This window comes from Cannabis sativa, chromosome 3 (genome assembly GCF_029168945.1).
Source record: "Cannabis sativa cultivar Pink pepper isolate KNU-18-1 chromosome 3, ASM2916894v1, whole genome shotgun sequence".
Classification (NCBI taxonomy): domain Eukaryota; kingdom Viridiplantae; phylum Streptophyta; class Magnoliopsida; order Rosales; family Cannabaceae; genus Cannabis; species Cannabis sativa.
Window position 1 is genome coordinate 48634216 of NC_083603.1, and position 24716 is coordinate 48658931.

A 24716-nucleotide genomic window follows, 5' to 3' on the forward strand; every position below is an offset into this window, starting at 1 on the left:
AAGTTGGTAAAGAATTGGGAGATCTTCCAGTTGAAAAAACCAGAAGAGAGTCAGGGCGGTATTAGGCTTCCCATAGAACTTTGAAGCGGAGAAGAGAGGTTTCGAGGGTCGTTGTGGTCATCGTAGAAAAACAAAGCTACAAAACTTTATTCATCATCTTATCATCTTCTAACTAAGAAAAGGACTATATTGTTTTCTTAATTCTAAACTTTATTGAAAGTGAAAGAACAGAGTAAACTAATCATAATCAACACAATTATAGAAAAAACAAAACCTTTATTCATTACCCTATCTTTATCCATTCAAACTTTTCTCCATCATGATTGTTTCCTCATTACAAATGAGTAAATAAACTCATTCTCGGCCAAGAAAAGCTTTCACTATCATCTTCCCTTTTCTAACTAAGAAAAAGACTACATTGAATCATTGAAATTTGCACACACAACAGACATTAATTTCTTAATTCTGGACCTTGAAAGTACAAGAACAGAGTAAATGAATCATAACAAATCAAACTTATATTCAAATGAGTAAGTGAACACATACATTCTTGTCCAATAAAAGATATCACTATCATTTTCCCTTTAGAAGAGGACTAATATTAGAACAATTCATGTGTTAATCATGACAAAATTGAAAATTACACAAAGATATAGTATTGAAAATTGATCAGTATGTATAGTAGGTAGCTATAGACAACGGTAATATTATGATTATGATTAGGATTAGGATTAGGATTAGGATTAGGATGAAGAGGATCAAATCAATTGGCAGTGGGCATTGAGTAACGGCACAAAGGGCAGAAATGACTGGTCTCCAACCATCGAACAATACAATCCTTGTGAAACACATGAGAACAAGGCATCTCAACAACCACTCTGCTGCTCATCTCAATCTCATCATCATCATCATCATCATCACACGAATCACCCAACGACGGCACCATCTTCTCGAAACATATGGTACAATTGCAAGTACTCATCAGACCCACATCGTTTAACTCCTTGAGAGCCCTTATGGAGTCTTTCGCTGCAGGAATATTGACATTAATATTTATATTCTCCTGATTTTGCTCTTGTTGTTGTTGGTGTTGGTATTCAATACTAGCAGTTAGGGCAGTGATATCGAGACAGATATTGAGACCCAAAGCTTGGGAGTTATTAGAATAATAATCATGAATTATGGGCAAAACGTAAGCAGTAGCAATTCGTGAAGTTAATGAAGATGGGATTTGGATGGAAGGGGTGCCCATTACTCCAGCCAGAATATATTCAGTGATTGCTAAATAATCAGATAAGTATTGGGCAAAAGGAACCACCGTATAGTAGTGACGACTGTCGATGAGGCGGTGGATATCAAGGAGTATGTGGCGAAAGTTGACATGAAAGGCTATGAATTTATCATTCGTCGTCACTATTGGCCGCCGTTGTTGCTGCTGTTGTTGCTGTAAGACTGCTTCTCCATCGTTACAGACCACGTTTATGTCGTAATGACAATCAAACAGAGGCAGTGCCGCCATTGTAAAATTAAAATTCAAAATTAACGGTCACTAGGAAGCCAAAGATAACAACTTTCTTTCTGGGGGATTTCAAATGGAAGAGGAGGCGGGAGGGAAATTAAGGAAACAACTCTTGATAATGGATTCTAAGAAGAGTGTTGTTGGTGTACATATATATACAGCTGTTGTAAGTTGTAAAGGAGGGAAGAAATAAGGAAACAGTGATAATGAATTCAAATATACCAGTCAACTGAAATTTTTTTACCGTTGAATTCATAGAAACATTTAAATCACCTGTCCCCAATTTTCTATCCCATTCCTGTCCCTCCAATAATTAATTGCCACCTATTTTTTTTTTTCTACATCATTTGCTCACTTTTTGCTAAACATTTTCTCTGTTAGTTAGTTGCGTTTATTTTTTAATCTTCCCACTCACAATCTTTTCTTCATTAATTACAATATTTTATGGTTTTAAAAACATATTTACAATATATCTTCATAAAATTCAAAATCTTTTCAACTTCCCTTATTTATATCCTACACTCTTAAGAAACCATCAATATATAATAACTAATATTAAACACATAATTATATAATTATGTAAAACTCACTTGTTTGAGCTACCCAATTAATATGCAACATTCTTAAAAAAAAAAAAAACTATCAACATAATTATATAAGAATTAATATTAAAAATATTAATAATTTGTATCTAAAGTTAAATATATATATATAGATATATAGGGTAAGACTATGGTAGGACCGAGCAAAAGTTCCCTACCATAGTCTTGATAATGGATTCTAAGAAGAGTGTTGTTGGTGTTCAGTACTCTTGTATTGTGTCTCTGTGTATATATATACATATATACAGCTGTATACCCTTGTAAGTTGTAAAGGAGGGAAACCAAATAAGAAAATAGTCATGATCAATTCAAATATACAAGTCAACTGAAATTTTTTTACCGTTGTATTTATTATTATATTATTATTTTATTACAAAATGTGGAAACAATGTATACCAAGACTTAATTGTATTATACTTATTAATTAATACTTTGTAGATGATGTGGCTTGTAATGATTCTATTTCTCATCAATTTATTTATATGTATTTACCACTTTCTCTGTATTTACCGTTGTATTTTGTACAACCTTTTTTTATTATTATATTATTATTATTTATTACAAAATATAGAATAATACATTGTAAATGACGTGGATTGTAATTACTCAAACTAATTTAAATATACAAGTCAACTGAAAAGAAGCGCTATTCTATCACAATAATTTTTTACTGTTGTATTTTATTATTATATTATTATTTATTTATTACAGAATAGGAAAACAAGGTATAACCAGGACTTAATTATATTATACTTATTAATTAATAAGTTGTAGATGACGTGGCTTGTAATCACTCGAGTAATTCTATTTCTCATCAATTTATTTATATGTATTTAACACTTTTATCTGTATTTACCATTGTATTTTGTACAACTTTTTTTTATTATTATATTATTATTATTTATTACAAATTATAGAATAATACATTGTAGATGACGTGAACTGTAATTACTCAAACTAATTAAACAGTGATTAATTCTATTTCTCATCAATTTATTTCTATATTTATAATAAGTATTTTCATTAAAATTAGGGGTTTTTTTTAAATATTATACCTAAAATTGATTTTATTTGTAAAAATACTTTCAATAAATATACAAGTCAACTGAAAAGAAGCGTTGTATTTTTTTACCGTTGTAAGTTGTCTGTGTGTATATCACAATAATTTTTTTTACAGTTGTATTTTATTATTATGTTATTATTTTATTTATTACAGAATAGGGAAACAAGATATAACTAGGACTTAATAATTAATATGTTGTAGATGACGTGGCTTGTAAATGATTCCATTTCTCATCAATTTATTTATATGTATTTACTATTTTCTCTGTATTTACCGTTGTATTTTGTACAACCTTTTATATTATTATATTATTATATTATTATTATTATTTATTATAATACATTGTAGATGACGTAAACTGTAATTACTCAACCTAATTAAAGAGTGATTGATTCTATTCCTCATCAATCTATATCTACATTTATAATAAGAATTTCCATTAAAATATAAGAGTTTTTTTCAATATTATCCCTAAAATTAATTTTATTTGTAAAAATACTTTTAACAAATTTATTTGCACAAATACTGATGTGTCACGTCAGCATAAATACCGAAATTCAAAATTATTATCGAAAATGGAAGAAACTTAAAAATTCTCGCTTCCAGAAAGCTCAGTATTTTGCAAGTTTTTTTTTAAAAAAGCAACATTTTAGTTACTTTTGATGTAAATAATATATCAGTTAGTTACTTTTTATTAAAAAAAATTATTTCAAGATAATTTTTTCTCATACACATTTTGTTGTTTAATTTGATCAAATAATTTTAAAAGAGAAATTTGATTTTCTATACTTACATACACCTAATATTTTTTCTCTAAACACATAACATTTAAATTTTGTGGGATATGACACATTTTAGATTAATTGTTTACATTATTACTGTCACACGGTAAAAATTACATTTATGCTGTCTTTGTCTTTTTCTTTTCCTTTTATACTGTAGATGCCAAAAATCACATACCAAGCCTCTATCCTCCACACCTACATACATAACTACCCCAGTAATACGAGAAACTTGAAAACAACCATTAATTCCAGCAAGATGGAACAAAAATAGAAAAATCGACATCAAATAAATAATTAGAGCAGCTCCAAGGAGACTGCAAATTGATAGTATGGTGTATATATTTGTTCCAAGGAGGCTGCAAATTGAGCATCATTTTCTAGGTTTCTCTACAGTGCACGACATATATGCCGTGCACTGTAGTCACGGCATGTTTTTTTTTTGTTAGTTTTTTTTATAATTTAATTAATATTTATATTATTATATTTGTAAATTAAGAATTATTTTTTGAGAAATTTTTTAATACACATTTTTAAAAGTGATGTACGAATCTACTCCTATTTATTTCGGCACCGACAAACTTTTTTAGTCTATTTTTTTTTATATAGTAGTGTATATTATAATTATTTAAGACATTCTGTAAAATTTAAAAAAATTTAGAAAAATTTAATACGCCGAAAATAATGCACTTCTTTAAAAGTGGTCCACTGATTTACTCCTACCTGTTTCGGCATTCGGGAGACTTGTTTAGTCTTTTTTTTATGGTCGTGTACATTATAGTTATTTAAAACATCCTGCAAAATTTAAAAAAATTTAACATGCCGAAAATAGAATTCAAAATTTCTGTTGCGTGACTCTTTTATTTAGATGAATACATTGTAAAAGCACCTTATAATATTTTTTTTGTGTAAATTTAAATGTGAATATCATAAATGTAGATCACCTATTCACTGGGATGAAGTGGGTGAAAGAAAGTTCTTGGGTCCCGAAGCTGTTCAGAAAACAAGTGAGGCAGTTGATAAGATTAGAGCGCGAATGCTCGCGGCTCAGAGTAGGCAGAAGAGTTATGCCGATCCAAAGCGCAGAGATATTGATTTTCAGGTTGGGGACATGGTATTTCTCCGAATATCTCCGATGAAAGGCATAAAACGCTTTGGGAAGAAAGCAAAGCTTAGCCCGAGGTTCATTGGACCTTTTGAAATCCTTGAGAGGATAGGGCAAGTAGCATAAAGGTTGGCTATGCCCCCAGCGCTGGAAACTGTACATAATGTGTTTCATGTTTCAATGCTTCAGAAGTATGTCTCAGACTCGTCCCATGTTCTGAGTTATGAAGCATTGGAACTTCAGCCGGACTTGTCATACGAGGAACAACCAGTGCAGATACTTGATAGAAGAGAGAAAGTCTTGAGAAGCAGGACAGTGGCACTGGTGAAAGTACTGTGGAAGAACAGTAAGGTAGAAGAGGCAACCTGGGAACTCGAGACGGATATGTAGCAGAAATATCCGGAGTTGTTCAGGTACATTTCGGGACGAAATTTCTATAAGGAGGGGGTAATTATAATACCCGGAATTAAGAAACGGATTAGCAAAACCCTAACTAGATAATTATGTATAATGGAGGAATTATATTATTATATAGTTCAATATATGTGATTTATATGAATTTTAATATATTAAAGACCCCGTTGGTGAGCCAGGGGCATTTTGGTAATTATGACCCGAGAAGGGTAAAATGATGAAATTAATTTAATTACCTACTTAATAGAACTATATTATTATATAGTATGCCTATGTTGTCTTTTCACGTGTGTTTTGACAGGTTAGCACGGTATAGTCACAACTGGGAATTTCGAGCGGAACCGGGTTCGGGCCCGAAATGTAAATTGGATTGATTTAATTGGCATTTTATTTGATGAGTGATAATCTGAAATTATTGTGAATTATTTATGCATGAAATGACTTATTTACCCTTGTGAGGGTGTAGGTGTGAATATTAAGCCCTAAGGGCATTTTGGTCATTTGACCCCTAATTACTATGTTTGGAAAATGTGATTTTTGAGGAAATGAAATGTTAATTTCTGGCTGTGTTTACCCCTCTCTTGGCCGACCCTTTCCCTCTCTCAAACCTCTCTTAAAATTTCTTTTTGTGGCTTTGGTAATTCGTTGATTTGAAGCTTGGGATTGGAAGATTTTTGGAGCTTAGAGTTAAGGAAATTCAAGCTTTGTTTGAGGTAGCTCTTGTTGTTTTTAATTTTGTTTTCCCTATTGAATTTATGGTGTTAAAAGCTTAGAAAAGCATATGTTGAATTGTTGAGTAGTGGGATTGCATGTTCATAGTTTTGAATGGTAATCTTGGTGGGTTTTAGTATAAATTGCATAATTTGTGATGTTGTGCATGGATTATAATTGCAAGGTAGTTTCTAACTTAGAATCATGTATTTTTGAGTTGTTTTCTTGGCTGGAAGTTATTTGAAATATAGAAGTTGAAGCTCTTGTTCAAGAGCTTAAAGTACCATGAATATGCATGATTTTAAAGTGATTTTGCTATCTGAATTCTTGAGGGTTTGTTGCTGGATTTTAATGCTTGATAATGTGTTTTAAATCCTTAATATTTGCTAGCTACTGTAAGTGGATTAATTGAGAATTTGGTTGTGAAAAAGCAAGCTTGAGTTCATGGAACTTAAGGAGGAATATTGTAGAACATTGTCCTACATATATAAGAACATGAGCTATTCCACTTATCACCAAAGTGATTTATATCCTATGTAGTATGCAATTTAATTTTAAATTGGTAGTTAATTATTTATTTAGCCCTTAGTTAATTGACACTAATGTTCAAATAGCTAAAAGGATTTTAACTCAATCGAAGCAAGGGAAGTTTGTCTTCGAATCTAAGAGAGAATCTTGGTTGGTTAATCAAGATCTTAAGGTAAATTATTGTAAAAATCTTTGTTGTGTTGTTTTACATCCATGTAATTTACAAACTGGAATTTATATCTTAACATTAATTTTTATTGGAGGTTATTTACCATACTAAGGCAGTTAGACTCAAAATGAACATGTTGGGTTTATTAAATTTTTTTAGTATACTAATTGGCTAAATAAATAGCTTTTGAATATCGAAAAATACTTTACTATGTTTATTCCTTGGAGATATAATATGGCCTTCGTTATTAGGCATGATCATATCAAACTTAACTTATTTATAATTATGAGGCAAAATGCTAATATTTATTTACATATACTTTAATTTATTTTCTTAGATTAAAGTGATGATGTACATTAGTCACTATTGAAGACTGTTTGAAGTACTAATTAAATTTAATTCCTCACATATAATTAAATTTTAAATTTATTAAACATTTCCATTAAAATTAATAAAATAAATAAATTTACATATTAATCAAATCTTTACATAAACACAAAATAATAAAATAAATAAATTTACATATTAACTGAACATTTACATAACACACAACTCTTATTTACTCTTCATTAGGAAGATGAGCATCACTAATAAAAGAAGAATCATCACAATTGAAGGGAAGATGGGGCATCATAGGAAGACGTCGATGAAGATGATACTGGCGATGGAGCATTTAAGCACATATAGCTCATGTCTACTTGCAACTTCTCATATAGATAAGGTAATTGAATGTATCCCCTCTTGTATTCCTTCTCCAGTTTCATAACAATATTACTACTTAAAAACATTCTCATATATTCCTTGCAGCAATCTTTGCCTGTGCAAAGAATTTGTTGATCGGTGCTGTAAATTACACTTGAATCGTCAAATTTTAGCATACAAGCTTGGTTGCACCCTCGAAATAATCTACTTCCATATGAATCAATAATATAACAAACATGAAGTTCTAGTTTTAAGACAAAGAAGTGATCGTTCCAACCCACGACGAAAATTTTTGGCTCTGTTGTTAAATCTTTAGTTATGGTCTCCCACATATTGTCTAAAGAGAACATATCTTTCAACAAGTTGATTTTTTCAACCCCGAACATCCCCGTAACTGATCTATCTGTGCAAATAGAGACTGGTTTGATACCAGCATTTATCACAGTCTCTATATCGAAGTGATTGTTAGAAAATTTGTTCTGGCAATAAGAGGATTCGTTGCTGAGTGCTGGCCACTCAGAAGAGCCTTCGAGGATTAGGGATTCAAATTGTACCCTTGTGGGCATTAATTTTGGGTTGCAGTGAAGCCAGTGAGCAATGAATATTGCTATCACGGAACAAGCGCCGTATCCAGAAGCTAATCGGCTCGTTTGATCGAAGGAAGCAAATAAAACTGGAACTTTCAACAATGCTTCTTTATCTTGACTCAATAATTTTAGTGGTGATGACCACTCACTTAAATTTTGCTCCTGTAATCATTAACAAAAATTTATTAATGAATTATACATATACTCTAAAACTCATTCATAAATATACATAACATAATTAAAAATATATATATGTGAATCTCATAGCTAGCTAGTTGTGTTATGAATTTAATACAATAACAATAGTTTCATTTAAAAAAAAAAATTCTATGTTATTGTTAATCTAATAATCCAAACGTTACTATAAGACATGATTTGCACAAATTATTAATATTGTATTTATTTTAAATAATGTTCCAAGAAATTTTTTAGAGAATTTTTGTTACCTTGAAATTTTCCTGTCTTTCCCATATTATAAAATCTTGTTGAGAGTAATTTTTCTCTTCTGTTGTAATTTGCTTTAGTTGGTTTGATGGAGTTCCCTATATCAAAAGAAGAAAAAAAAATATTAGTTTTTATAAATTACTCTCTTTCAATGAATTGATCATATATTTTCCAATCAAAAAAAAAAAAATGAACTGTCATTGGTCAAAAAATAATAATAATAATAAAAAATCTTAAAATAACAAGATTAATAATTAATAAAAAATGGTGGTGTCATAATTTTGCTTAATCAAGTTATTGAATTAATTAACTCAAATTTTAAGTTGTACTGATAAGAAGTTTTCCAATCTAGTTTTTTGTACAAAGCATAATTAAAGTAGCCATATATATGATCAATCCATTTTCGTTTGTAATTATAAAGTCATGAGCTTAATTTGTACAGAAAACAAGAATTATTACTTTGGTTTAATTTGTTATTGCTTTTGGGGTATATATGTTATACTTTATATATCTCACTCACTACTTCACTCTCTTAAAGTTAATTAATTCTCTTTCACTAATAAATGAAGAATTCATGAATGAATTAAAGAAGAAAGAAGAAGAAGAATAGAAGAACATTTTAGTTACCATCAAGATTTCTCTGAAGGATGCCTTTTTTGTTTCCATACTTAATTACTACTTCAACTTCAATACACACTCAAATATTAATAACTTTTTTCTTTTCTCTAATTAACATTTAACACCTACGGTTTATCTATATATACCATATCATTAATATAATTCTACTCAAATTAGGTTTTATATTTAACTTTTACTTTATTTTTATTTAAAAAAAGATAGATATTTTATCAAATTTTCTCCTCACCGACATCATTTTCAAATGATTTTTTAAAATAATAATAATAATAATTTCAAACTATCATAAATTTTTACACTAACTTTGATTTTATTAGGTATTTATGAAATAAATGTGATGTTAAATGGGTCTTAGAATTGAGAGGAGCCCATATTGATACAGATCCTCTTCATCTTCTTCCTTCTTATACAGAAAACAAGAATTATTACTTTGGTTTAATTGTTTTTGGGGTATATATGTTAAACTTAATATATCTCACTCATCATCACTTCACTCTCTTAAAGTTAATTAATTCTCTTTCACTAATAATAGATGAAGAAATCGTGAATGAATGAATTAAAGAAGAAAAAAAGAAGAATAGAAGAAGAACATTTTACTCACCATCAAGATTTCTCTAAAGGATGCCTTTTTTGTTTCTATACTTAATTACTACTTCAACTTCAACACACACTCAAATATTAATAATTTTTTTCTTTTCTCTTATTAACACTTACACCTACGCTTTATCTATATAAAGAATATCATTAATATAATTCTACTCAAATTAGGATTTATATTTAACTTTTAATTTATTTTTATTTAAAAAAAGATAGATATTTCACCGACATCATTTTCAAATGATTTTTCTTATTCAATAAAATTAATTATTTTAAACTATCATAATTTAATTTTGTAAACTTCGAATTTATTGTGTGTTTATGTAATAAATGTGATTTAAAATGGTCCTTAGAATTGAGAGATAACCAATAACAACAACCACTCTCTTCTCATTACCAACCTCAACAAGGGCTGCTTCCACCACTCTCGGAGTCTTTTCTGGAAACACTTCCACTCGAATTTTCTTCCCAAAAGTGGACTCATCATCATCCATTAGAGTTTCTCTAAAGACCAATGCTTCCGCTGTTTCCGACCTTGGTTTCGTCACTTCGCGGCTCGGTAATTGCATATTTGAACAGATTTAAATGTAGAAAGGTGGACAAATATACTAGATCAATAGCAAGTAAACCATCCATCCGGTTCCAAAAATCTAACATAACTTATAAACCATGTAATCATTAACAGAAGAAGTAACCAGCAATTAAAAATAAAATAAAAAACGCTTGAATCCACACATCCAGAGTGAAATACCAATTACTGGCAAGAAAATATTAAGCTTACCGCATCTATTCTCCGTTGTTGAGCATGTCTAAGACAAATAAAGCAAATTTTCGAAAACGTACCCTTTCTTCCTCTAAGACTCTCTTCCTATCAATAGCACTCTTTGCACTTCTCTATATACTCCATTATCCCGTAAGAGTTTTCGTCAATTTCACTTGCATTCGGTTGAGTGGAAGCCAGTAACATAAGATATATTTTAGCAGTCAAGAGCTACGGACTATCTATGCTTGCGAAAACAGGTCATGAAAGTAAACACATTACACAAAACTACACATTTTTACAAACATGGACGGTATTCGTACTTGATCATCTTAAGCATGTTCTCCATGACCCCTTGGACTTGCCGTGACATATCTGCATTTAATAAATTTTCAGATCAAACAACTTCGCAAATGAATTCACGGTTTTAACAAATTGAAATCTGAAAGCGTACATTTAGATAACCCGATCTTACAAAAAATCGTCAAAATGTTCAAGAATTTAATGTTAGACTTTTATTTGGGTTAAATTTGATTGGTTTCATTAAAACTTGGGTTGATTGGATAGTTCTTTGCTGTGTTAGCCCATGTTGTTGGTGATCAATTGTTAATGGGCTTAGCATCTGTGAGTAAAGTCTAGGTGAAGCAGAAGTGTGGGCTTTTCTAGTTGACTGAAGCCTTTGATGAGCAGGCCCAGCCCAACTAGGGTTTTGTAGCTAAGTCCCCTCCCTAACTCTATAAATACATATTGTCTCATCACAATTGTATACCTTTTGATAATCAGAGAAAATAAACTGCTTCTGATTTAGAGATCTAGGGAGGAAGACTTAGTTGATAGTATTGCACTATCAAATTGGAGTAACTGCTGTGGATCAAACATAGATAATTGCTATGGATCAATCAGGTACACATACTCAATTATCATATACTACTATTGTGTTCTATGTTATATACAAATGATCTTGGGTTAATTGTTAATTTATCTAACATTTAAACCTAATGAATTGAATTACAAAGTTTAAGAATCGAGTTGCGCAAGATTCTAAGTAAGAGCGAGAAGAACTGACCGTAGACGAGAGATGAGAGCTGAGATTCAGGTTCTGGATGAGCTTTGATCTGTTGAGCATCGGACTGAGAATGAGATGGGGAAGCCGCCATCGATAAAAACAGAGATTTTAGTAAGAGAGAGAGAGAGAGGGGGGGGGGGGGCTTATCTATATTCCTTTGTGATCAACCCTTAACAAAACTTTATAGCAATTACTGTATTCAACATACATTTATCTCAAATGATTGAAACATCATGAAAGACTATAGGCTAGAAATGTGTGACCTATTTTCCGAATACACTCTTAACAGTTCTTCTTGTGCATTACTGACCTACATGCCCAAGAAATAAGAAAGCTTTGAATCGTAATAATTCAATTTAGAACTATGACAAAAACTAATAATGAACTCAGGAAACATGAGATTGTATGTCTACAGACCATTACAAGAAGAAAAAAAAATATTAGTTTTTATAAATTACTCTCTTTCAATGAATTGATCATATATTTTCCAATCAAAAAAAAAAATGAACTGTCATTGGTCAAAAAATAATAATAATAATAAAAAATCTTAAAATAACAAGATTAATAATTAATAAAAAATGGTGGTGTCATAATTTTGCTTAATCAAGTTATTGAATTAATTAACTCAAATTTTAAGTTGTACTGATAAGAAGTTTTCCAATCTAGTTTTTTGTACAAAGCATAATTAAAGTAGCCATATATATGATCAATCCATTTTCGTTTGTAATTATAAAGTCATGAGCTTAATTTGTACAGAAAACAAGAATTATTACTTTGGTTTAATTTGTTATTGCTTTTGGGGTATATATGTTATACTTTATATATCTCACTCACTACTTCACTCTCTTAAAGTTAATTAATTCTCTTTCACTAATAAATGAAGAATTCATGAATGAATTAAAGAAGAAAGAAGAAGAAGAATAGAAGAACATTTTAGTTACCATCAAGATTTCTCTGAAGGATGCCTTTTTTGTTTCCATACTTAATTACTACTTCAACTTCAATACACACTCAAATATTAATAACTTTTTTCTTTTCTCTAATTAACATTTAACACCTACGGTTTATCTATATATACCATATCATTAATATAATTCTACTCAAATTAGGTTTTATATTTAACTTTTACTTTATTTTTATTTAAAAAAAGATAGATATTTTATCAAATTTTCTCCTCACCGACATCATTTTCAAATGATTTTTTAAAATAATAATAATAATAATTTCAAACTATCATAAATTTTTACACTAACTTTGATTTTATTAGGTATTTATGAAATAAATGTGATGTTAAATGGGTCTTAGAATTGAGAGGAGCCCATATTGATACAGATCCTCTTCATCTTCTTCCTTCTTATACAGAAAACAAGAATTATTACTTTGGTTTAATTGTTTTTGGGGTATATATGTTAAACTTAATATATCTCACTCATCATCACTTCACTCTCTTAAAGTTAATTAATTCTCTTTCACTAATAATAGATGAAGAAATCGTGAATGAATGAATTAAAGAAGAAAAAAAGAAGAATAGAAGAAGAACATTTTACTCACCATCAAGATTTCTCTAAAGGATGCCTTTTTTGTTTCTATACTTAATTACTACTTCAACTTCAACACACACTCAAATATTAATAATTTTTTTCTTTTCTCTTATTAACACTTACACCTACGCTTTATCTATATAAAGAATATCATTAATATAATTCTACTCAAATTAGGATTTATATTTAACTTTTAATTTATTTTTATTTAAAAAAAGATAGATATTTCACCGACATCATTTTCAAATGATTTTTCTTATTCAATAAAATTAATTATTTTAAACTATCATAATTTAATTTTGTAAACTTCGAATTTATTGTGTGTTTATGTAATAAATGTGATTTAAAATGGTCCTTAGAATTGAGAGATAACCAATAACAACAACCACTCTCTTCTCATTACCAACCTCAACAAGGGCTGCTTCCACCACTCTCGGAGTCTTTTCTGGAAACACTTCCACTCGAATTTTCTTCCCAAAAGTGGACTCATCATCATCCATTAGAGTTTCTCTAAAGACCAATGCTTCCGCTGTTTCCGACCTTGGTTTCGTCACTTCGCAGCTCAGTAATTGCATATTTGAACAGATTTAAATGTAGAAAGGTGGACAAATATACTAGATCAATAGCAAGTAAACCATCCATCCGGTTCCAAAAATCTAACATAACTTATAAACCATGTAATCATTAACAGAAGAAGTAACCAGCAATTAAAAATAAAATAAAAAACGCTTGAATCCACACATCCAGAGTGAAATACCAATTACTGGCAAGAAAATATTAAGCTTACCGCATCTATTCTCCGTTGTTGAGCATGTCTAAGACAGCGAAAGCAGCTTTCTGAAAACGTACCCTTTCTTCCTCTAAGACTCTCTTCCTATCAATAGCACTCTTTGCACTTCTCTATATACTCCATTATCCCAGAAGAGTTTTCGTCAATTTCACTGCAGATTCAGTTGAGTGGAAGCCAGTAACATAAGATATATTTTAGCAGTCAAGAGCTACGGACTATCTATGCTTGCGAAAACAGGTCATGAAAGTAAACACATTACACAAAACTACACATTTTTACAAACATGGACGGTATTCGTACTTGATCATCTTAAGCATGTTCTCCATGACCCCTTGGACTTGCCGTGACATATCTGCATTTAATAAATTTTCAGATCAAACAACTTCGCAAATGAATTCACGGTTTTAACAAATTGAAATCTGAAAGCGTACATTTAGATAACCCGATCTTACAAAAAATCGTCAAAATGTTCAAGAATTTAATGTTAGACTTTTATTTGGGTTAAATTTGATTGGTTTCATTAAAACTTGGGTTGATTGGATAGTTCTTTGCTGTGTTAGCCCATGTTGTTGGTGATCAATTGTTAATGGGCTTAGCATCTGTGAGTAAAGTCTAGGTGAAGCAGAAGTGTGGGCTTTTCTAGTTGACTGAAGCCTTTGATGAGCAGGCCCAGCCCAACTAGGGTTTTGTAGCTAAGTCCCCTCCCTAACTCTATAAATACATATTGTCTCATCACAATTGTATACCTTTTGATAATCAGAGAAAATAAACTGCTTCTGATTTAGAGATCTAGGGAGGAAGACTTAGTTGATAGTATTGCACTATCAAATTGGAGTAATTGCTGTGGTTCAAACAGAGATAATTGCTATGGATCAATCAGGTACACATACTCAATTATCATATACTACTATTGTGTTCTATGTTATATACAAATAGATCTTGGGTTAATTGTTAATTTATCTAACATGTGGTATCAGATTGCCTATTGTATATGATTTAGAACCTATAATTAGTATAATTAATTTGTATATGTTAATTATCCATAATTTCATATCAATTTCGTTATTATTTTATGTGCAATTTTTTGTTTATAAATCTTAAAACTTTAGGTGTTTTATTGATCGTTAAATTCTCTATCAATTGATATATTATATGCATAAAATCATTGTGTATATTAAGAGAATTTTAAATTTAAAGTTTTAGGGTTTATATGATTATAATGTGAAATTATAATTGTGTATTTTGATTTTATCGTTTTTAATCTAAAATTGATTATAGATATCTCATTATTAATTGTTTATGAATGTTCTTAAATGATTAATTTTGTATTTTGATTAAGATTGATATTCCAAATCAATTTTTTTTTATGTTCTTTATTTTTGTATAGCTTTTCTTTAGATCTATTGTTTTTTAGCAACTAATACCCGAAATTAGTAGCTTAGATTGATTAGAAATTACATCCCGAACAAAACCCATCAAGAATCGCGTGTTTTCGTCGATTTTTTGGCCGGAAAACGGGACAGACCCGACTGGGACCGAACCGGGTCGTCTAACTCGCATCTGGATCCGGCTGGAGGAAGAAGACAACTCCCAGCCGCAAAGCCCACTCGCGCAGGCGGCGCGTGGGGGCGCGTGTGGCCGCGTGGGAGTTCTTTTTTCGACGTTTTTTTTTCAGCGTGCTTAGAATTTAATTTCTGATTTTTCTATGATTTTTTATTAATTTTTTGACTCCGTTTAATAATTATTATTATTTTAATGATAATTATGCAGTTAAAAAATTATTAAAAATAATTTTTGATGATTTTTCAAAATCCGTAAATCATAGAAAAAATTTCAGTTTCTTCTCGTTCCATAAGACATAGTCACTCTCTTGTTTAATTTATTTTGACTATGTAGTCTCTACCAATTTTCTTATATTCACATCTTTTAATTATTTGTTGTTCTAAAATTATAAAACTTGGTTGTTTGATACAAAAATAATGTGTTATGGTGGACACTTTATTTTTTTGATTATCAATATAATAAAAGCAATTATATATCTCTTTTGGAAATTTGGTTGAAAATTATTAATTTTCAATGATTGTTTTATCACCAAATTTCACATGTTGAAGAAAATATTATATTTTTTGGTTGACTATATGTGTAATTACTTGCCCAAAGGTAGTATTTACATATATTAGTTCACATTCCATGAAGTGAGTTAATATTAAATGTATATATTTTAATTATTTGCCCAAAGGTAATAATTTAAATATATAAATTTATTATTATTTTTTGCTTGAATTAATACATATTTTTAAGAAATTTATTTGCCCAAAGGTAATAAAATTCTTAAATGATATGTATTTTTTCTTTGTTGTTAACTTCATGAAGGTTGATCATGTGTGTGTTATATTCTCACCCCAAAGGGGAGTTTATAATGACCAGTTGATTCTACAATATTTTCTAATACATTGCTCATATTGCTTATTCAAGTTTTAATTTTTGAATTTTTCAGTCTCCTTTTCTGTGAACAACAATAATGCTTCCATCCATATTTTGAATGCTTCCAACTACAAGACATGGAAACGAGATGTGGAATTTACTTTAGGCATAATGGATATGGACTTGTGCCTACGAGAAGAAAAACCTGCTGATCTTACTGACTCTAGTACAGCTGCCGAGAGAACTCATCATGCACAATGGGAAAAGTCAAGTCGTCTTAGTCTTCTTACTATGAAAAGATCCATTCCTGAACATCTATTGAGTGGTTTGCCAGACACTACAAATGCCAAAGAGTTTTTCAATGCTGTAGAAAAATTATACGACATCGGTGAAAACGGCGAAGTGGACATCTTATGGATGAAATGACAACCATTAAGTATGATGAATTAAAAGGAGTGCGAGATTTTATTCTGAAATTGGTGAATGTTCAGTCCAAGTTGAAAGATCATAATATTCCTCTTCCTGACTCTTTCATAATTCATCGAGCTCTTCATGCTCTTCCTGCCTCTTTCAGCCTTATCAAGACAGCCTACAACACTTACAATCAAACATGGACTATCAGCGACCTAATTTCTCAGTGTGTAGCTGAAGAAAGCAAGCTTAAAAGGGAGAAGAATGAATCTGCTAACTATGTTTCTCACCTCAAGCCCAACAAAGGAAAAGGAAAATTCAAGAATAAAAATGATGGTGCTACTAAACAGAATGGTAATGGTAAGGAGCATAAGAATAAACAGAAGAATAACAATGGAAAGTCCAAATACTCTAATGTGAAGTGTTACTTTTGTGAAAAATTGGGGCATCGGAGAACGGACTGTCACAAATTTACGACTTGGTTAGAAAAGAAGCAAGCACAATCAGGTAATCCATTGGCATGTGTTTGTTTTGAATCTAATCTAGTTGATGTTCCTATTGATTCTTGGTGGTTAGACAGTGGTGCTACTGTTCATGTTTCTGCTTCCTTACAGGGGCTAAGGGATCTCAGGAAGCCAAGTGAGAGGGAGTCCAAGCTTAAAGTGGGCAATGATGTTGGAGTTCACGTTATTTATGTTGGAACATTTATTCTTGAATTACAGTCTCGTGATAAGATTATTCTGAACAATACTTTTTATGTTCCTACTTTTAAAAGGAATTTAGTTTCGCTTCCGCTTTTGGTTAAACAAGGATATTCTTTTCATTTTGCAAATGATAATGTTGACATTATGCTTGACTCTCGAATTATTGGAAATTGCTTTTATTCTGATGGTCTTTACAAGTTGTCATTGGCTCCTTTAGATTCCTCTTTTAATGTTGTGAATACGTGGGTAAAAGACCTCATATTAAGGAAACATCCTTATTGTTATGGCACAAAAGATTGGGTCATATTTCCAGAGAAAGGGTTGATCGTTTAATTAAATCTGAAATACTTCCTCCTCTTGATGCTTCTGATTGGGATACTTGTGTTGATTGTACTCGTGGAAAATTGACTAAAACAAGAAAGAAGACTGCAAACCGCAGTCAATCTTTATTGGAAATTATCCACACAGACATCAGTGGTCCTTATTCCACCACGTTCTGCAGAAACAAGTATTTTATCACTTTTATCGATGATTTTTCTCGTTATGGATTCACCTATTTAATTAAAGAAAAATCTGACGCCCTTGATAAACTCAAAATTTTTCGAAATGAGGTTGAGAAACAATTAGGAAGAGTCATCAAAGTTGTTCATTCTGATCGTGGAGGAGAATATTATGGTCGTTATACAGAATCTGGACAACACATGGGGCTTTTTGCAGAGTACTTACAAGAAAATGGTATAGTTGCTCAATACACTATGCCTGGTTCACCGAGCAAAATGGCGTTGCTTTGAAAGGAGAAATCGCACTCTCATGGATATGGTTAGAAGTATGATGAGTAGAACAAATCTTCCGGAGTTTTTATGGGGTGAAGCACTTATGACTGCAACTTATATTTTAAATCGTGTTCCCAGTAAATCTGTTCCCAAGACCCCTTTTGAGTTATGGACTGGGCGGAAGCCTAGTCTTAATCATCTTCGAGTATGGGGTTGTCCAGCTGAAGTAAAGATTTATGATCCTAATTTGAAAAAGTTAGATCCGAGAACAAATCGCTGTTATTTCATTGGTTATCCACTGCGCTCAAAAGGCTATCGCTTTTACTGTCCCACTCGTGGTACGCGAATTGTTGAATCTCGCATCGCTAAATTTACGGAATTTGATGTTCTTTGAAAAAATTCCTTCAACATCTCTTGAAATGGGGAGTCCTCTAAAGGAATTTGTATTCCTATGTCATTTTCAAGAGATGATAACAGTAGTCTCCATCCTACTCCAGTTGGTAATGCTCCCATTGTTGATGAATATATTGCTCCCGATATCGAAGATGATGAAGGTCCTATTATTGATGAAGGGCCTATTAATGATGAAGCTCCTATTGTTAATGAGAATCCTGTTATTGAAGAAATTCCAGTTGTGGAAGATGTTATTCAAAACAATGATCAACAAAGAGAAGTTATTCCAGAAGTACCTCCTCTAAGAAGATCTCAAAGACAAAAGAAGTCAACAAAGTGTCATGATAATTTTGTTTATCTTGGAGAAGGAGAATATGATATTGATCATTTTGTGGATCCTGTCACTTTTAGTGAAGCACTTAATAGTCCACAATCTTCAAAATGGTTAGCGAATACGGATGATGAGATCGACTCCATGAAGAAAAATGGTGTATGGGAGCTAGTTTTATTACCTGATGGTTTTAAACCAATAGGTTGTAAGTGGATTTTAAAGGCTAAAAGGGATAAAAAGGGACAGATTGAAAGGTTTAAAGCGCGTTTAGTGGCTAAAGGCTTTACTCAAAGAGAAGGTATTGATTACACTGAAACTTTCTCACCTGTTTCCACTAAAGATTCATTCCGAATTATTATGGCCTTAGTTGCGCATTTTGATTTAGAGGTGCATCAAATGGATGTTAAAACTCGCTTTTCGAATGGAGAATTGAATGAGGAAGTCTATATGTCTCAACTTGAAGGCTACAATGAGAAAGGAAAAGAACACTTAGTTTGCCAGTTGAAACGATCCATTTATGGTCTCAAACAGGCCTCTCGCCCGTGGTACTTGAAGTTTGACAAGGTTGTGACATCGTTTGGTTTCGTAGAGAACAAGTTTGATCGGTGTATTTATATGAAGATCGATGGGAGTCGTTATATTTTTCTTGTTCTTTATGTAGATGACATTTTACTTGCCGGCGGTGATTTGTCACTACTAAATGAGACCAAAAATTTTCTGTCTTCCAATTTTGATATGAAAGATCTTGGAGAGGCATCCTATGTTTTGGGGATTGAGATCCATCGTGACAGGAATCGAAAAGTTCTTGGCTTATCTCAAGAAGCTTACATTAATCGTGTGCTCAAAAGGTTCAACATGGATTTGTGTAAAGTTTTGGTTCGTTCCTATTCCGAAAGGGGACAAGTTCACTAAGCAGCAATGTCCTAAGAACGACTTGGAAAGAGGAGCAATGAAGAACATCCGTTATGCAAGTGTAGTAGGGAGTTTGATGTATGCTCGGTGTTTGCACTCGACCTGACATAGCTTTCGTAGTAAATGTTCTTGGGAGATATTTATCTGATCCTGGCCTTGATCATTGGGTTGCAGCCAAGAAAGTTTTGAGATATTTGCAAAGAACGAAGAGTTTTATGCTTGTGTATAAGCATGTTGACAATCTTCGAGTTGTTGGTTATTCAGATTCGGATTTTGGTGGTTGTGTAGATGATTTAAAGTCAACTTCGGCTATATTTTCACCTTGGCGAGTCTTTGCTATTTCTTGGAAGAGTGTCAAACAGACTTTGATCACGTCATCTACTATGTATGCTGAGTTTGTTGCATGTTATGGGGCATCTTTGCAAGCTTTGTGGCTGAAGAATTTTATTTCGGAGATACGAGTGGTTGATTCTATTTCCACACCTATGCTAATCTATTGTGATAATGATGCTGCTGTTTTCTTTTCAAAGAATAACAAGATTAGTAGTGCTTCTAAACATATGGAAATAAAGTATCTCACTGTCAGAGACTTGGTCAAGAAAGGAGACATTGTTATTGAAAATTGCAAGACCGAGTCGATGTTAGCTGATCCTCTAACCAAAGGGTTAAGTGCCGTGCTGTTTAATAAACATGTTGTTAATATGGGCATTTTAGAATCTTTTGATCTTTTGGGTTAGTGGGAGTTTTGTTTTCTGTTTGTTTTTAGAAATTATTATTTATAATTTTCTGAATAAAGTTATGAACTACATTTTATGTTTCAATATTTTTTTATTATTGAATGGATATGTTTTCAATTATGTTTTGTTATATTCTCGAGAATGATTGAATTGAAAGCATGTGGTTCATATTGTTGTGATCATTGTCTTTTAAATTTATTTGCTTATTGACAATGATATGTTGTTGGCTTAATTATTTAAGCAAGTTTAGTGACACTTACTTATTTTAAGTGGTGTATGTTTAATTTCACTGGCTTATTTATTAAGCATCACGGTATCAGTGAAATTGAGGACTGATAAGGATATTATGTTATTTTAAATTGATCACATGTTGAACATAATTCCTTACCACACTACTAGACTTATTGACCATGTCGATTTAATACTTTGGTATTTGTGATTATGAATGTCTTTTGTTGAGCTAAAAACAATATGACTGTCATAGTTCATTATCAAAGGTTAAATTAGACCGGTATGTTGAGATGCTATCAGAGAACTATCATTTTTTAAAGTGGCCACAAATGTTTTCCTGTTGTTCAACCCATGAGTCGTTTTCAAACAAAATTATTTTGATATATAATATATATGTATTAAAATCAATGTAGCCCAAGTGGGAGAATGTTAGACTTTTATTTGGGCTTACATTAAATTTTATTGGTTTTATTAAAACTTGGGTTGATTGGATAGTTCTTTGCTGTGTTAGCCCATGTTGTTGGTGATCAATTGTTAATGGGCTTAGCATCTGTGAGTAAAGTCTAGGTGAAGCAGAAGTGTGGGCTTTTCTAGTTGTTCGAAGCCTTTGATGAGCGAGCCCGGCCAACTAGGGTTTTGTAGCTAAGTCCCCTCCCTAACTCTATAAATACATATTGTCTCATCACAATTGTATACCTTTTGATAATCAGAGAAAATAAACTGCTTCTGATTTAGAGATCTAGGGAGGAAGACTTAGTTGATAGTATTGCACTATCAAATTGGAGTAACTGCTGTGGATCAAACATAGATAATTGCTATGGATCAATCAGGTACACATACTCAATTATCATATACTACTATTGTGTTCTATGTTATATACAAATGATCTTGGGTTAATTGTTAATTTATCTAACATTTAAACCTAATGAATTGAATTACAAAGTTTAAGAATCGAGTTGCGCAAGATTCTAAGTAAGAGCGAGAAGAACTGACCGTAGACGAGAGATGAGAGCTGAGATTCGGAGTTACGGATGAGCTTTGATCTGTTGAGCATCGGACTGAGAATGAGATGGGGAAGCCGCCATCGATAAAAACAGAGATTTTAGTAAGAGAGAGAGAGAGAGGGGGGGGGGGGGCTTATCTATATTCCTTTGTGATCAACCCTTAACAAAACTTTACAGCAATTACTGTATTCAACATACATTTATCTCAAATGATTGAAACATCATGAAAGACTATAGGCTAGAAATGTGTGACCTATTTTCCGAATACACTCTTAACAGTTCTTCTTGTGCATTACTGACCTACATGCCCAAGAAATAAGAAAGCTTTGAATCGTAATAATTCAATTTAGAACTATGACAAAAACTAATAATGAACTCAGGAAACATGAGATTGTATGTCTACAGACCATTACTCCATAAACTTGACGAATTCTCAACAGTTCGGCATCATTGTCACAATCACCACAAACAAGCATTATTGGCAGGAAGTTTTTGGTAAAACGTCCAAAGCTATCCAACTACTATGGATTATCTTTACATCTAACTAAGCCGAAAATTGATCAAAATCAGAAAAAATAACACTATTTCATTTCAAGAAATAGTTCCAAATATAAAAAAAAATCAATCAAACCATTACAACAAAAATCTCATATTTCATTTCAAGTCTTCTTAGATTTCTTCCTTGCAGAAGTTGTTTTGCCAATATTTCATATAAGAAGAAAATATTGCTGAAATTCAATTTATGTTGCTACAATGCAATGAGCAATTGAGTAAAATAGTGCTGAAATTTTAACAATCTTTCTAGTGGTCACAAATCTTTGACATGTTTAATCAAACGAAGAAATTAACCTGAGGAAGAAGCTCAAGAAACTTGGAGGTTTCTTCCACAACATCTCTGACTCAGCAACTTCTCCCACCCAACATCGGGCACCATAGATTCGCCATATGCAATCTCAGTTCCCACAGACATAACAGTGATATCAGGGGTTAACAAGGATTTCTCGGCCCTTAAAAGTTGGTAAAGAATTGGGCGATCTTCCAGTTGAAAAAACCAGAAGAGAGTCAGGGCAGTAATAGGCTTCCCATAGAGCGCTGAAGCGGAGAAGAGAGAGGTTTCGAGGGTCGTTGTGGTCGTCGTAGAAAAACAAAACTACAAAACTTTATTCATCATCTTGTCTTCATCCAATCTAACTTATTACATTCAAACTTTTGTTCCTCACAAATGAGTAAATAAACACATTCTTGTCCAAGGAAAGATTTTAGTATCATCTTCTAACTAAGAAAAGGACTATATTGTTTTCTTAATTCTAAACTTTATTGAAAGTGAAAGAACAGAGTAAACTAATCATAATCAACACAATTATAGAAAAAACAAAACCTTTATTCATTACCCTATCTTTATCCATTCAAACTTTTCTCCATCATGATTGTTTCCTCATTACAAATGAGTAAATAAACTCATTCTCGGCCAAGAAAAGCTTTCACTATCATCTTCCCTTTTCTAACTAAGAAAAAGACTACATTGAATCATTGAAATTTGCACACACAACAGACATTAATTTCTTAATTCTGGACCTTGAAAGTACAAGAACAGAGTAAATGAATCATAACAAATCAAACTTATATTCAAATGAGTAAGTGAACACATACATTCTTGTCCAATAAAAGATATCACTATCATTTTCCCTTTAGAAGAGGACTAATATTAGAACAATTCATGTGTTAATCATGACAAAATTGAAAATTACACAAAGATATAGTATTGAAAATTGATCAGTATGTATAGTAGGTAGCTATAGACAACGGTAATATTATGATTATGATTAGGATTAGGATTAGGATTAGGATTAGGATGAAGAGGATGAAATCAATTGGCAGTGGGCATTGAGTAACGGCACAAAGGGCAGAAATGACTGGTCTCCAACCATCGAACAATACAATCCTTGTGAAACACATGAGAACAAGGCATCTCAACAACCACTCTGCTGCTCATCTCAATCTCATCATCATCATCATCATCATCACACGAATCACCCAACGACGGCACCATCTTCTCGAAACATATGGTACAATTGCAAGTACTCATCAGACCCACATCGTTTAACTCCTTGAGAGCCCTTATGGAGTCTTTCGCTGCAGGAATATTGACATTAATATTTATATTCTCCTGATTTTGCTCTTGTTGTTGTTGGTGTTGGTATTCAATACTAGCAGTTAGGGCAGTGATATCGAGACAGATATTGAGACCCAAAGCTTGGGAGTTATTAGAATAATAATCATGAATTATGGGCAAAACGTAAGCAGTAGCAATTCGTGAAGTTAATGAAGATGGGATTTGGATGGAAGGGGTGCCCATTACTCCAGCCAGAATATATTCAGTGATTGCTAAATAATCAGATAAGTATTGGGCAAAAGGAACCACCGTATAGTAGTGACGACTGTCGATGAGGCGGTGGATATCAAGGAGTATGTGGCGAAAGTTGACATGAAAGGCTATGAATTTATCATTCGTCGTCACTATTGGCCGCCGTTGTTGCTGCTGTTGTTGCTGTAAGACTGCTTCTCCATCGTTACAGACCACGTTTATGTCGTAATGACAATCAAACAGAGGCAGTGCCGCCATTGTAAAATTAAAATTCAAAATTAACGGTCACTAGGAAGCCAAAGATAACAACTTTCTTTCTGGGGGATTTCAAATGGAAGAGGAGGCGGGAGGGAAATTAAGGAAACAACTCTTGATAATGGATTCTAAGAAGAGTGTTGTTGGTGTACATATATAT

The 24716-nt window shown here is 31.9% G+C and overlaps 3 protein-coding genes and 1 pseudogene across 3 annotated transcripts; all 4 read right to left on the minus strand.

Moving 5' to 3' along the window:
- Positions 1 to 763: 763 nt before the first annotated feature.
- On the minus strand, positions 764 to 1519 carry LOC133036128 (E3 ubiquitin-protein ligase SGR9, amyloplastic-like). Its single transcript, XM_061112622.1, has one exon. It carries the CDS (start codon positions 1517 to 1519, stop codon positions 764 to 766), a length of 756 nt encoding a protein of 251 aa, XP_060968605.1.
- Positions 1520 to 7498: 5979 nt separating this feature from the next.
- On the minus strand, positions 7499 to 10428 carry LOC133036129 (uncharacterized). Its single transcript, XM_061112623.1, has 3 exons — positions 10261 to 10428; positions 8629 to 8724; positions 7499 to 8344 (listed from the first exon to the last, which is right to left on the minus strand). The coding sequence occupies exons 1-3, from the start codon at positions 10426 to 10428 to the stop codon at positions 7499 to 7501; spliced, it is 1110 nt and encodes a 369-aa protein (XP_060968606.1).
- Positions 10429 to 10645: 217 nt separating this feature from the next.
- On the minus strand, positions 10646 to 11810 carry LOC133036130 (uncharacterized; annotated as a pseudogene).
- Positions 11811 to 23803: 11993 nt separating this feature from the next.
- On the minus strand, positions 23804 to 24559 carry LOC133036131 (E3 ubiquitin-protein ligase SGR9, amyloplastic-like). The gene has a single exon (XM_061112624.1). It carries the CDS (start codon positions 24557 to 24559, stop codon positions 23804 to 23806), a length of 756 nt encoding a protein of 251 aa, XP_060968607.1.
- Between the last annotated feature and the right edge of the window lie 157 nt (positions 24560 to 24716).

Excerpts from the sequence above, each read along its gene's own strand:
- LOC133036128 (XM_061112622.1), bottom strand. The coding sequence starts at position 1,519 with ATGGCGGCACTGCCTCTGTTTGATTGTCATTACGACATAAACGTGGTC.
- LOC133036129 (XM_061112623.1), bottom strand. The coding sequence starts at position 10,428 with ATGCAATTACCGAGCCGCGAAGTGACGAAACCAAGGTCGGAAACAGCG. Across the intron at positions 8,725-10,260 it reads TGGAAGCAGCCCTTGTTGAG|GGAACTCCATCAAACCAACT; the intron begins GTTGGTAATGAG and ends CTTTTGATATAG. Across the intron at positions 8,345-8,628 it reads AAAGACAGGAAAATTTCAAG|GAGCAAAATTTAAGTGAGTG; the intron begins GTAACAAAAATT and ends TAATGATTACAG.
- LOC133036131 (XM_061112624.1), bottom strand. The coding sequence starts at position 24,559 with ATGGCGGCACTGCCTCTGTTTGATTGTCATTACGACATAAACGTGGTC.